We start from the raw sequence: 12273 nt of genomic DNA, 5'->3' as shown, positions 1-12273 counted from the left end.
CCTAGAAGCAACAATGCTCTGTAGCAACAAGCATACCAAATGTTTAGATCTTGGTTTCTAAGAGAATTCTTTAGTAAAAGGAACCAGTACACCATAAATAAATGGTTGATTATAAGACAGGGCCAAAAAATACATGATTATGCTGGAGCATTTTGTAGTGTCAGAAAATAAGAATGTGCTAAAAAAAAAAAGTGATGAGGACTTGGAAGTCAACCCAAAAGAGTGCCCAATGGCCAATGCTGGAACAATTTGAGAAAAAAATAGTAAAGTTGTATTAGATTATAATTCAAAGTATAAAATAAATATCCAGAGCCCCTACTGATACAAGTAAGTCATTGCATAAAGAAATAAATGAGAGAGAAAAGACAAATCTCTCATGCAAGGACTTAAAAACAACTTATCTAGATACCCTCAAGGATGTGGTGCACAATTTACCACTGCTTAAGTGTGGGCTTCACAGAGTGACTTCCTTCCATAAAGTACAGCATGGAGACAGGGAGAGGAAGGGTACAGAGGAGAAATCTAACACACACAATCTCAGCCAGATGATCAAGGTTAATATCCAGAGTATAAGTCATGTTAATATAATGTAATGCATGTTATTTCACCTCTGTAATCTTCCTCTCCCAAATCATAACGTCAGTTTCATCATGAAGAAAACATCTGACAATTTGGGACATACTCCTCAATACTGCCAATGGTATAGGAAACTAAGAAAGTCTGAGAAATTGTCATAACCATGAGAAGCATAAGGAGACATGACTATTAAATGTAAAGTGGTATCCTGAATAGGACACTAAAAAAGAATATTACGTAAAAACTAAGGAAATATGAATAAAGTTTAGGCTTCAGTTAATAATAATGTTTCAGGTTACTTCATTTGTTGTAACAAATATACCTTACTAATGAACTAATAAAAGATGTATATTAGGGAAAACTGGATATGGATTATAGGTTAACTCTCTGTAAAGCTAAAACAGTCTTAAAATAGAAAAGGGGCACCTGGGTGGCTCAGTTGGTTAAGCATCAGACTTCCGCTCAGGTCATGATCTCATAGTTTGTGAGTTCAAGCCCTATGTTGGGCTCTGTGCAGATAGCTCAGAGCCTGGAACCTGCTTCGGATTCTGTATCTCCTTCTCACTCTGCCCACCCCCACTTGCTCTCTCTCTCTCTCTCTCTCTCTCTCTCTCTCTCTCTCAAGAATAATTAGAAAAAATTTTAAAGTAAAAAAAAGTTTATTTAAAAATATCTTAATCTCCAAAAAATATCTTACTTTTACAAACATTTTGTGTTACTGTAATTCAATCCACCTAATCTACCCAACAAGTTCAATTCTTCATAGTTTCTCCTCAATTCTCCAATCAAAATTATCCATAGTTAGGTTCAACTGCCAATAATCTACAGATGGAAGAATTCCACAGCAACGAATTCCAGAATATTATTCAACCTTATCAAACAAGACCATTTTTCATGTCATAGGCAATGTCCACATAATGGTGCTTTGCTGGCATGAGCACATTCAATTCAATTAATTTCAAATATCAGCTAAGACAGTTCCTCTACATCTCACTGTTTATTTAGCAAAATTATATGTGGTTTTGGTATAGTACTGTATTTTACTGTATTTAGATCCCTATGAAATACTCTAAATGGATATAGACATATTTCTTACAGTATATATAAATAATTGGAAGGATTTTTTAAATCATTATTTGGAAGGGAGAGGGCAAGGAGAATAGGGTTTGAAATGTTTTGTAACAATAAAGCATTAACAAAGTCCCACATTACTTTGAAGGGAAAAATGAATAAAGTGTTAGGCTTGAGGATGTCAGATTTACCAATATTTAGAATCTTAATTTGATCATTGTACTTAGTACAACAGCATGATTGATAAACTTTATTTATAAGTAGATTATATACTAAATGCAAAAGTTCCAGAAGTCTGAGGGACAATAGTCAGTTATGAACTCTGGAAAAGGAAACTCTGGATCAGAGTTCTGGAGAAAATGGGTAAGATCTTTACTATGAAATGCTACATCAACTACCCAATTATAAGCTTAAACTCATGTGTGATGATAATTCACCTTTAACCATCTGTCTTAAAGCTACACAGAATTTCCCTTTAACAGACTGGCCTTAGATATCTCCTCATGCTTTATCAATTAGTTTACAGTGTGGAACTTGAACACCAAAAGTCACGGAAAGCCTATATGAAAATAATAATAATATTAAAAATACACATGTCATTTTGGAAAATATACAGTTTTTGAAAATTTTTTTAACATTTATTTATTTTTGAGAGACAGGGAGAGACAGATCATGAGCAGGGGAGGGGTAGAGATAAGGAAATACAGAATCAGAGGCAGGCTCCAGGCTCTGAGCTGTCAGCACAGAGCTTGAACCCACAAACTGTGAGATCATGACCTAAGCCGAAACCAGACACTCAACCTACTGAGCCACCCATGTGCCCCGAAAATATATAGTTTTTGAGTTTATGAGAGTTTATGGTCTGGAAAGACACTAAGTGGAAATGAGGTAAATCAAATTTGAAATATTATAGACAGTGTTTGAATAGAAAAATTGTGTGCCTAATGTTATATACCAATGACCACAAACACATTTTACTTACGATTTAATCAACTGTAAATGATACTGTGAGTGGTCTAGTTTTCTGAAGCATAACATATAAAGTTGGAGAAATACTGCAAGAAATTATGTAAAACTTTCTTTATTTTGGTTTTATAATGTGATCTTTGGGAGAATAGGTGTACAGATCTATAACATCTTAATAAAAAATCTGGGGAATCTGACCCATATTCATTTCATCTGTAAAATTCATTCTTGGTGCTAGAATTTCTTGATTTAGTCCGAATGGATGGTCTTGGGAGGTAGTAACCTAAAGTATTCACACAGGGACTGGTTGAGTATCTGCCAAGGAAAAGGGGTTCAATATGAAGACAGCCTTTAGAAGAGAAGCTAAATTTAAAACTAAGTGATGCAAAGCCCTCCTTGTCCCCAGGTAGAGGAAATACACCATGCGGAGGTAGATCTGAAATCCAGGGCCTAGAACAGAGGGTTTTATGTCCCAGAAACTGTTACGAAAAAGTCCAATTGGATAACCAAATGCATATATTATGCAACCTGCCATAATGGATAAGAAATGGCTAGAAGTTCATAGCAGTTGCAGAACATCAAATGGCTTTTTGCATCAGTTTTTCCCCAAATCTTTCTAAATTCCATTTGAAGTACAAGAACCCATGCTAATAACGCCATGGAATGCACACATTTTTTTCCTCCAACCCCTCACTTCTGTATAAAATGGCCCCAGTGCATCATTTTCATCATGCAATATGCTCATAACATTGTTTTATGTAAACAAAAGAATAAACAGTATAGTGCAGCTCCTCAAGACACTGTCTCAACAGGCTGTCATTTGAATGAGATTTGTAATTATAGCACTTTTGAAATCCTATCCAAATGAAAGTCCCCCTCTATTTGTTTTCAGAATGAACCTGGTTTTGCTTGTTCCTGTAGCTGCCCAACATATTCTCCTGGAACACTTTTCTCACTACTGGCATGTCTGCTTTGAATGCATGTTCAAACGTAACCTAACAGAGAAGGTAACTGTGCAACCAAATCTTTACCCTAAAGGAGGAATAAGAAAAGGAGAAACAGGAGTAGAAGATCATTTCATTTCTTCTGACGGACTTGTGAAGAAGCATCAGCACTTTCTGAAAAGTGAACTGTAAGAACATACAGGATTGGATTTACAAAATCTTTGAGTTTGGCAAAGACTCATCTTATTCACTAAGGATGTGCCCTATACTCAGGACCCAACTCTCTGTAAACCTTAATCAATTAAATTATTATGCATTTTTATATCTAGGAACTTTAAAAAATGCCATTTTAAGACACTGCCAACCACTCTTAAATACTGATTCTAAAAAAAAGATAAGAATTCTAGAAAATAAGAGAAACATTGGAATAAAAAGCAGTGTATGTTTGTTCACAACCTTGAGTTTAATTTCCTCTTTTGTTTTTGTAGGGAAATGTCTTATGTCAGAACAATGGTAGGGTGGAAAAATCGGGGGCAACCATGGGTGCCACACTGGAATTCAATCCATGCGAGGCTGAAAAAATTGGAGAGTGGACATTGGAGATGTGAAAGTGGAATATGAGGAGCCCCCGTGGGGGACCATCTATTTTTTCCTACAGTTTCATCAACCTGATTCAGTGAGCTGCTCCTACCCTATCCCCGAGGCAAGCTGAAGTCAAATAGGAAAAGATGGTTATGATCTCAGTACATATGTGCACACACACACACACACACACACACACACACGACCAGCACAGCTCTTCTGGTGTAGTCTATGACGGTCACATAGTGTCATGGCGCCTGCGGTGCAGGGATAGGTGGTCAGAGCGAGAAAAGCTACGGTTGCAGTCTGTGCATTGGAATGGCTTGATGCCTGTGTGCTTGCGAAAATGGCGGGTGAGCTCATCTGAACGAGCAAATTTCCAGGAGCAACCATCCCAAGTGCATTTATAAGGCTTCTCTCCTAAAAGGGGGATATGACAAAATAAAGGGAGTCAGAGAAAAGATATTTGCATACTGGAAAGAGAACAGAGTACTTAATCTTTTATCAAGGCTTTGGGCAAAGGTTGTGGCAATCACTGAAGAAATGATTTCTATCCTTATAGAAATACTAAAGAAGAGCCAAGATAGTAGAGTGGAAACCACATAGGTTCTGCCTGAAATATGCCTTTGCTTGAATTCTGGCTCTATTACATATTAGCTGTATGACTTTAAATAAGTCACTTGTCCCTGGTTCAATCTTTGTTTTCTCAGTTTTAAAGGGGAGATAAAAATATCCCATAGGATGTTTGAGATCTCTTTTTTTTTTATCACAGTGAATAATAAAAAGTGGATACAAACCCAGGTCTCTGGTGCTTTCCACCATACCACATTATAATAACTATATCCTCTCTTCTAATATATCCTAATAAATACTCAAAAATAAAGCCATATACACAGATATAACATGATTCACTAGAATGGGCCCTCAGCTAAGGCTACAGCTTTCTTCTCTGAAAGGTCAGAAACTCAACGTCATGGAATGGATGTGGAAGAGGCCCATCAAACTTTTTGAAATAGTCCCATGCTTAGTATCTCTATGTTGCATCTAGATTGTATATGAGATATGTATGCTCCAGATACAAAGCTAAATGAAAGGGGCACCGAGGTGGCTCAGTACGTGAAGTGTTTGATTCTTGGTTTTGGCTCAGATCATGATCTCACAGTTTGTGAGTTTGAGCCCAGGTTCATGAGTTCAGCACAAAGACTGCTTAGGGTTCTCTCTACCTCTCTCTTTTTCCCTCTGCTGCTTGATCTCTCTCTCTCTGTCTCTCTCTCTCTGTCTGTCTCTCTCTCTCTCTCTCTCTCTCTCTCTCTCACCAAATAAATAAACTTAAGCAAAAATTTTAAAATATATATATAAACATTAACACAGTATGACCACCATTACAGTGTATAGAGCACACACCACATATATATGTACTCAGAATAAAGGCAGTATCAATACACTTAAGTGTAAATTATGAAAAATGATTAACAGTGAGTGAATATTTAGAAAATAAGGATGAGAAAAGTAGAAAAATGACTTTTCCTTTTCCCTCATATTTCTGTATTGTTAGAATGTTTTTAAAATTATTATGTTGTGTCTTATAATAAGATTTTTAAAATAGGCACAGGGAGATTGGTGTTTGGAAGATGGCGATAGAGTAAAAGGACCGTAGTAGGCTCACCTTGTCTCACAAATATAACTGAATAACTATAAAATCATCCTAAATACCTAAGAAATTGACCTGAAAACTGGCAGAGCAAACTCTGCAACTAAAGGTAGAGAAAAGGCCACATTGAAGAAGGTAAGAAGTGAAAAAAGAGTTTAGGAGAGAAACAGATTGTGGCCACTGAGGTGGAGAGGGAGTCACAGTGATGGAGAAGGACAAGAATCAGACTAACACAAAGAGGAACACACAAGAAAAACAAATCCCCATAACAATTGCTTAGAAAGCAAGAGGGATTGAATTTCATGAATTCTCACAATGAGCAGAGCTTAAAGCCTAAAGTTTTAAAGGTCAGTGGGCTTGGATGGGATGGAGTCTGGAAGGCATAAGGGCCTCTCCTGGAGAGAAGGCAGGCAAAAACAAAAACAAAAACAAAAAGACAATGGCTGTACAGCATGGAAACAGCTACCAGAAGAGTTCCTGGGGCACACAGTGTGGAGGTTGTTCACTCATCTCAGAGCATATCCAAAATTGGTGGTGTTTATAGAGAGTCCCTTCTAGGGACAAAGGAACTGGCTGGTGCCATTTCCCTCCTTTGTCCCCCAGCAGAAGCACAGGGCCACCTGTGCAAACCAGCACACTGTCTACATTCTCTATCTCACCTGCTTGTACCAAGTGCCCCCATCCCATGCTCTGGTGGAACCACCACTCTCAGTCTAGCTTGCCTCAGTCCCAGAACAGTGCCTCCCTCCCACAGAAGACTGCCTCAAAACCTGATCAAATTGTGTCTCCAAATTTGGGAGCAGCAGTGGCAAAAGGTCTCATTTCACAAACATACCAAAGCAAAGCTATTTAAAAAGCACCACATTTAGGTCATGGACCAAACACTCCCCACAACACCACAGAAGGCAAGATAGTCTCTACAGATGACTGGCCTGAAGGATAAAATGGTCAAAACAAAACAGCAGAGCACAAATAGCACACAATGTGGAAACTCTGGGAAGTGTGAGGAACTGAAGAACAGGAGGCGCCACAGATCAAGGTACTATAGGACTTCTTCTTCATAAAGCCTTTACCCTCAAGAACAGGAGACATAGCTAACTTTCTTAACACAGAGAAACAAACATAGCGACTTAGATAAAATGAGAAAAGAAATTTATTCCAAATAAAAGAACAGGATAAGGACACAACCAGAGACCTAAGCAAAATCAATATAAGTAACATGCCTGATAGATTATCTAAAGTAATGATCATAAGGATACTCACTGGGTTTGAAAAGACAGTGGAAGTAATGAGTGAGACCCTTAACATTGAAATAAGGGATACCATAACAGAGATAAAGAGCTCAATAAATAAAATGAGAAACCCACTTGATGGAATTAACAGCAGGCTGGAAGAAGCAAAGTTACATATTAGTGAAATGGAAAATAGTTACCATTACTCTATTCAAGATGAACAGAAGAAAGAAAAAAATTATGCAAAATGAGAGGTAAATCAGTAACTACATGAGACATAACATTCATATAATAGGAGTCCCAGAAAAAGAAGAGAGAGAAAAGGGAGAGAAAGTTTATTTGAAGAAATAGTAGCTGAAAACTTCACTAATCTGGGGAAAGAAACAGGTATCAGGATCAGGGAGTCACAGAGAACTCCCATCAAAATTAACAAAGGCAGACCCAAACCAAGACACATAGTAATTAAACTGGCAAAATTTAGTTATAAAGAAACATTTTTTTAAGGCAGCAAGACAACAAAGGATAATAAGTGAAAAGAGGAACCCATAAGGCAGAAGATTTTTTAACAAAAACTTTGCAAGTCAGAAGGGAATGGCATGATATATTCAAACTGCTGAATGGAAAAAATCTGCAGGCAAGAACATTCTATCCAGCAAGAGTATCATTCAGAATAGAAGGAGAGATAAGAGTTTCTCAGACAAACAAAAATAAAGAAGTTCCTGAGCACAAAACCAGCCTTGCAATAAATATTAAAGGGGATTATTTGAGTGGAAAGGAGAGATCAAAATTGACAGTTTGAAGATAGGAAACACAAAAACAACAAAAATGGGCCAACAAATATAGAAAATAAAATGATGTAAGATATGAAAACATTTACTTAAAACACGGAGAAGATAGGAATGAAAAATGGGCTCAAACTTAGATGGCAATAAACTTAATATAGACCACTATATACAGAAGAGGGTACACACAAATCTAATGGTAAATATATATCAAAAACTACTAATAAGTTTGGGGAAAGATGGTGGTGGAGTAGGAGGAATTTAAGTTCACCTTGTCCCATGAACACAAACAGAGGAGCTCACAAGGGAACGCACAAGAACAAGTGCTCCCCAAAGCCACTGGCTTGGTAAAGGAAGGGGTCTGAAATTCCTGACTCCTTGCAATCAATGGAGCTTAAAACTTATAGTTTTAAAGAACAGCAGGCTTGGATGGGAAAGAGCCCAGAAGGCACTGCACAGCTCCAAAAGAGTAAGCTGGCAAATAATAACCCAGTGGGAGACAGTATGGAAACAGCAATCAGAAGAGTGCCTCAGGCACACGAAGTGGAGTTAATTCACTCCTCTCAGAGTGCTTCCTGGAGTGGCAGCATTCCCAGAGACATCTCTCTGGAAAAAAGGAGCTGGTTGGTGCCATTTCCCTCCTCTGTCCTTCAGCATAAACAGAGCCAACTGCTGGAAGCAGTGCAGTGCTGACACTGGCTGCCTAATTTGCATACACCAGGCCCCACACCCCTGCATTCTAATGAGACAGCCCTTCTCAGTCATGCTTACCTGAGAGCCATTGCAGCCGACTCCTCCCTAAGACCAGCTCAAACAGCTGCCCACAACACATTTCCAACCAGAGAGGTCAGCATGGTCTCATTTCCAAAGAGATGGTGAAAGGTCTCATTTCAAAAGCACACCAGACCATAACAATTCAAAACTCACTACACTCAGGCGCCTGGGTGGCTCAGTCGGTTGGGTGTCTGACTTTGGCTCAGGTCATGATCTCATGGTTAGTGGGTTCGAGCCCCACATCGGGCTCTGTGCTGCCAGCTCAGAGTCTGGAGCCTGCCTTCATATTATGCGTCTCCCTCTCTCTCTGACCCTCCCCTGCTCATGCTGTCTGTCTCTCAAAAATAAAATAAAGCATTAAAAAAAATTTTTTTTAAAGAACTCAACACATTCAGGACAGGGACCCAACACTTCTCACAGTAAACAAGAAAAGCCTGTGATGACAAATGGCCTGAAGGATAGAGTAGGCAAAACACAACAACGGAGTGCATGCAGCACACACCAGAGACACTCCTTGAAGTACCAGTCCCTGAGCGCTACATAAAATCTTCCTAAGGCCAATATTTTCAGGAACAGGAGATATAAGTGGCTTTTCTTTTTCTATATTTTAAATTTTTACATTTTTTTATTTTTGAGAGACAGAGAAACAACATGAGCAAGGAAGGGTCAGAGGGAGAGGGAGACAAAGAATCTGAAGAGAGGCTCCAGGCTCTGAGCTAGCTGTCAGCACAGAGCCCGATGTGGGGCTCAAACCCACGAACCATGAGATCATGACCTGAGATGAAGTCGGACACTTAACCAACTGAGTCACCCAGGCGCCCCATAAGTGGCTGTTCTAATACAAAGAATAAGGCAGAGACTTCAACAAAATGAAAAGATAGAGTAATTTATCCCAAATGAAGGAACAAGAAGAGGGCATGGGCAAAGATCTAAGTGAAATAGATATAAGTGACATGCCTAATGGAGAATTTACAGCACCAATCATAAGGGTACACATTGAGCTTGAGAAAAGTATACATCAATGAGACCATTATTCTAGAGATAAAAAGACTTAAAGAAGAATCAATCAGAGATGAAAAATGCAATAAACAAGATTAGAAATACACATGATTCATAGGAGAGCAGACTGTAAGAAGCAGAGGAACGAATTAGGGACCTAGAAGACAAAGTAATAAAAGCAATTAAATTGACAAAAAGAGAGAAGGAAGAATTTTGAAACATGAGAACAGACTTAGGGAATTCAGTAAATCCATCACACGCAATAACATTCCTATTATAAAAGTCCCAGATGAAGCACAGAACAAAAGAGGGGGCACAAAATTTATTTGAAAAATATAATAGCTGAAAGCTTCTCTAATCATGGGAAGGAAACAGACAACCAGATACAGGAGGCACAGAGGACTCCCATCAAAATCAACAAAAGCAGGTAGTCAACAAGACATTTTGTAATTAAATTTGCAAAATATAGTGATAAAGAAAAATCTTTAAAGCAGAAAGACAAAAGAAGTCCTTAACATAAAAGAAAGACACAAGGCTATCCGGAAATTTCTCAACAAAAAGTGTGGCAAGGTAGAAGTGAATGACATGGTATATTCAAAGTGCTGAATGGGAAAAATCTGAAGCCAGAATGCTTGATCAAGCAAGGTTATCATTCAGATTAGAAGGAGAGAGAAATAGTTTCTCAGATAAATAAAAACTAAAGGTGTTCATGAGCACAAAATCAGCGATGCAGGAAATATTAAGAACTCCTTGAGTAAAAAGGAGAGACAAAAAGTGACAAAGCCAAGATAGGATGAGAATAATGAAATCTTCAGAAATGATATCAAAAGATGTAACAAAATAGTACTAAATCCATATCTATCAATAATTAATTTGAATGTAAATGGAATAAATGCTCCAATCAAAAGACATAAGATGTCAGAATGAATATTAAAAAGATCCATCTCAATGCTGCTGACAAGAGATTCATTTTAGACCTAAAGACACCTAAGATTGAAAGTGAGGGAAGCAGAAGCATTATTCATACAAATTGGTGTCAAAAGAAAAAGTACCAACACTTATACCAGACAAACTAAATTTAACATAAATATTAACATGAGACAAATAAAGGGACTATATAATCATAAAGAGAAAATCAAACAAGAAGATATAAAATTGGAAATATTTATGCACCTGATATGGGATCACACAAATACATAAAACAATTAAACACAAATGTAAATGAACTAATTGACAATAATACAATAATTTGCTTTAACACCCCACTAATATCAATGGAGAGATCAGATAAACAGAAAATTGAGAAAGCAGGAAACAGCCTCCTTGACTTCAACTGCAACAATATGCTCCTGGACACATCCCCCAAAGGCAAGGGATTCTAGAGCAAAAATAAACTATTGGGACCTCATCAAGATAAAAACCTTTGGCACTGCAAAGGTAACAATCAAGAAAACTGATAGGCAACTGAAGAAATGGCAAAAGATAGTTGCAAATGACATATCAGACAAAGGGCTAGTATACAAAGTCTACAAGAACTCACCAAACTGCACACACGGAAAACAAATAATCCAATGAAGAAATGGGCAGAAGACATGAATAGACATTTCTCCAAAGAGGACATCCAGATGGCCAACAGACACATAAAATGATGCTCAGTGTCCCTCATCATCAGGGAAATACAAATCAAAACCACACTGAGATACCACCTCATGCCAGTCAGAGTGGCTAAAATGAGCAAATCAGGAGACTATAGATTCTGGCAAGGTTGTGGAGAAATGGGCACCCTCCTGCACTGTTGGTGGGACTGTAAACTGGTACAGCCACTCTGGAAAAGCGGAGGTTCCTCAAAAAACTATCAATAGAACTCCCCTATGACCCAGCAATAGCACTGCTGGGGATTTATCCAAGGGATACAAAAGTGCTGATGCATAGGGGCACATGTGATCCAATGTTCATAGCAGCACTTTCAACAATAGCCAAATCATGGAAAGAGCCTAAATGTCCATCAACTGATGAATGGATCAAGAAGATGTGGAATGCTACATGGCATTGAGAAAGAATGAAATTTGGCCATTCGTCTCAATGTAGATGGAACTCGAGGGTGTCATGTTAAGTGAAATAAGTCAGGCAGACATGGACAGATACCATATATTTTCACTCATAAGTCTAACAGGAGAAACTTAACAGAGAACCATGGGGACGGGATGGGGAAAGAAGAGGGAGAGAGAAGAAGGGAGGCAAGTCATGAGAGACTCTTGAATACTGAAAACAAACTGAGGGCTGAAGGGGGAGGGGGGAAGTGGTAGGGGGGTGATGGACATGGAAGAGGGTACTTGTGAGGAAGAGCACTGGGTGTTATATGGAAACCACCTTGACAATAAACTATAAAAGAAATAAAATCAAATGTCAAATATAAATAGAAAAGGATTTTCATTACTCCATTTGAATTGAGAAATGTGTAAGGATTCTAAAAGGATATAGTTCAATAAGTTACTGGTATCCATCCATACTAAGGAACTATGCAATAATTTAAAAAGAAGTCAGTGTCCTGAAAAAAAAATCCCTGACTTTACTGAATGCCTAAACCAGCTGCAGAATAGTACATACAACATGATCTCATTCTTATATTTGAAAACTAGATAAGACAGAGGTATACATACATTTTTTAAAATTCGCAAAACACTAAACTTAAGATT

General features: G+C 38.0%; 1 protein-coding gene across 1 annotated transcript in view; it reads right to left on the bottom strand.

Annotated features, from left to right (window-relative positions):
• Positions 1–4377: 4377 nt before the first annotated feature.
• Positions 4378–12273, bottom strand: part of KLF8 (Kruppel like factor 8) — a 194182-nt gene continuing 186286 nt past the window's right edge. The window contains exon 6 of the mRNA XM_029931048.1: positions 4378–4559. Coding sequence (XP_029786908.1) covers positions 4378–4559 — 182 coding nt within the window. The remainder of the gene's footprint in view (positions 4560–12273) is intronic.

The sequence above is a fragment of the Suricata suricatta genome, chromosome X (assembly GCF_006229205.1).
Source record: "Suricata suricatta isolate VVHF042 chromosome X, meerkat_22Aug2017_6uvM2_HiC, whole genome shotgun sequence".
In the NCBI taxonomy this organism is placed as follows: domain Eukaryota; kingdom Metazoa; phylum Chordata; class Mammalia; order Carnivora; family Herpestidae; genus Suricata; species Suricata suricatta.
This window is presented reverse-complemented; position numbering and strand designations above follow the sequence as displayed.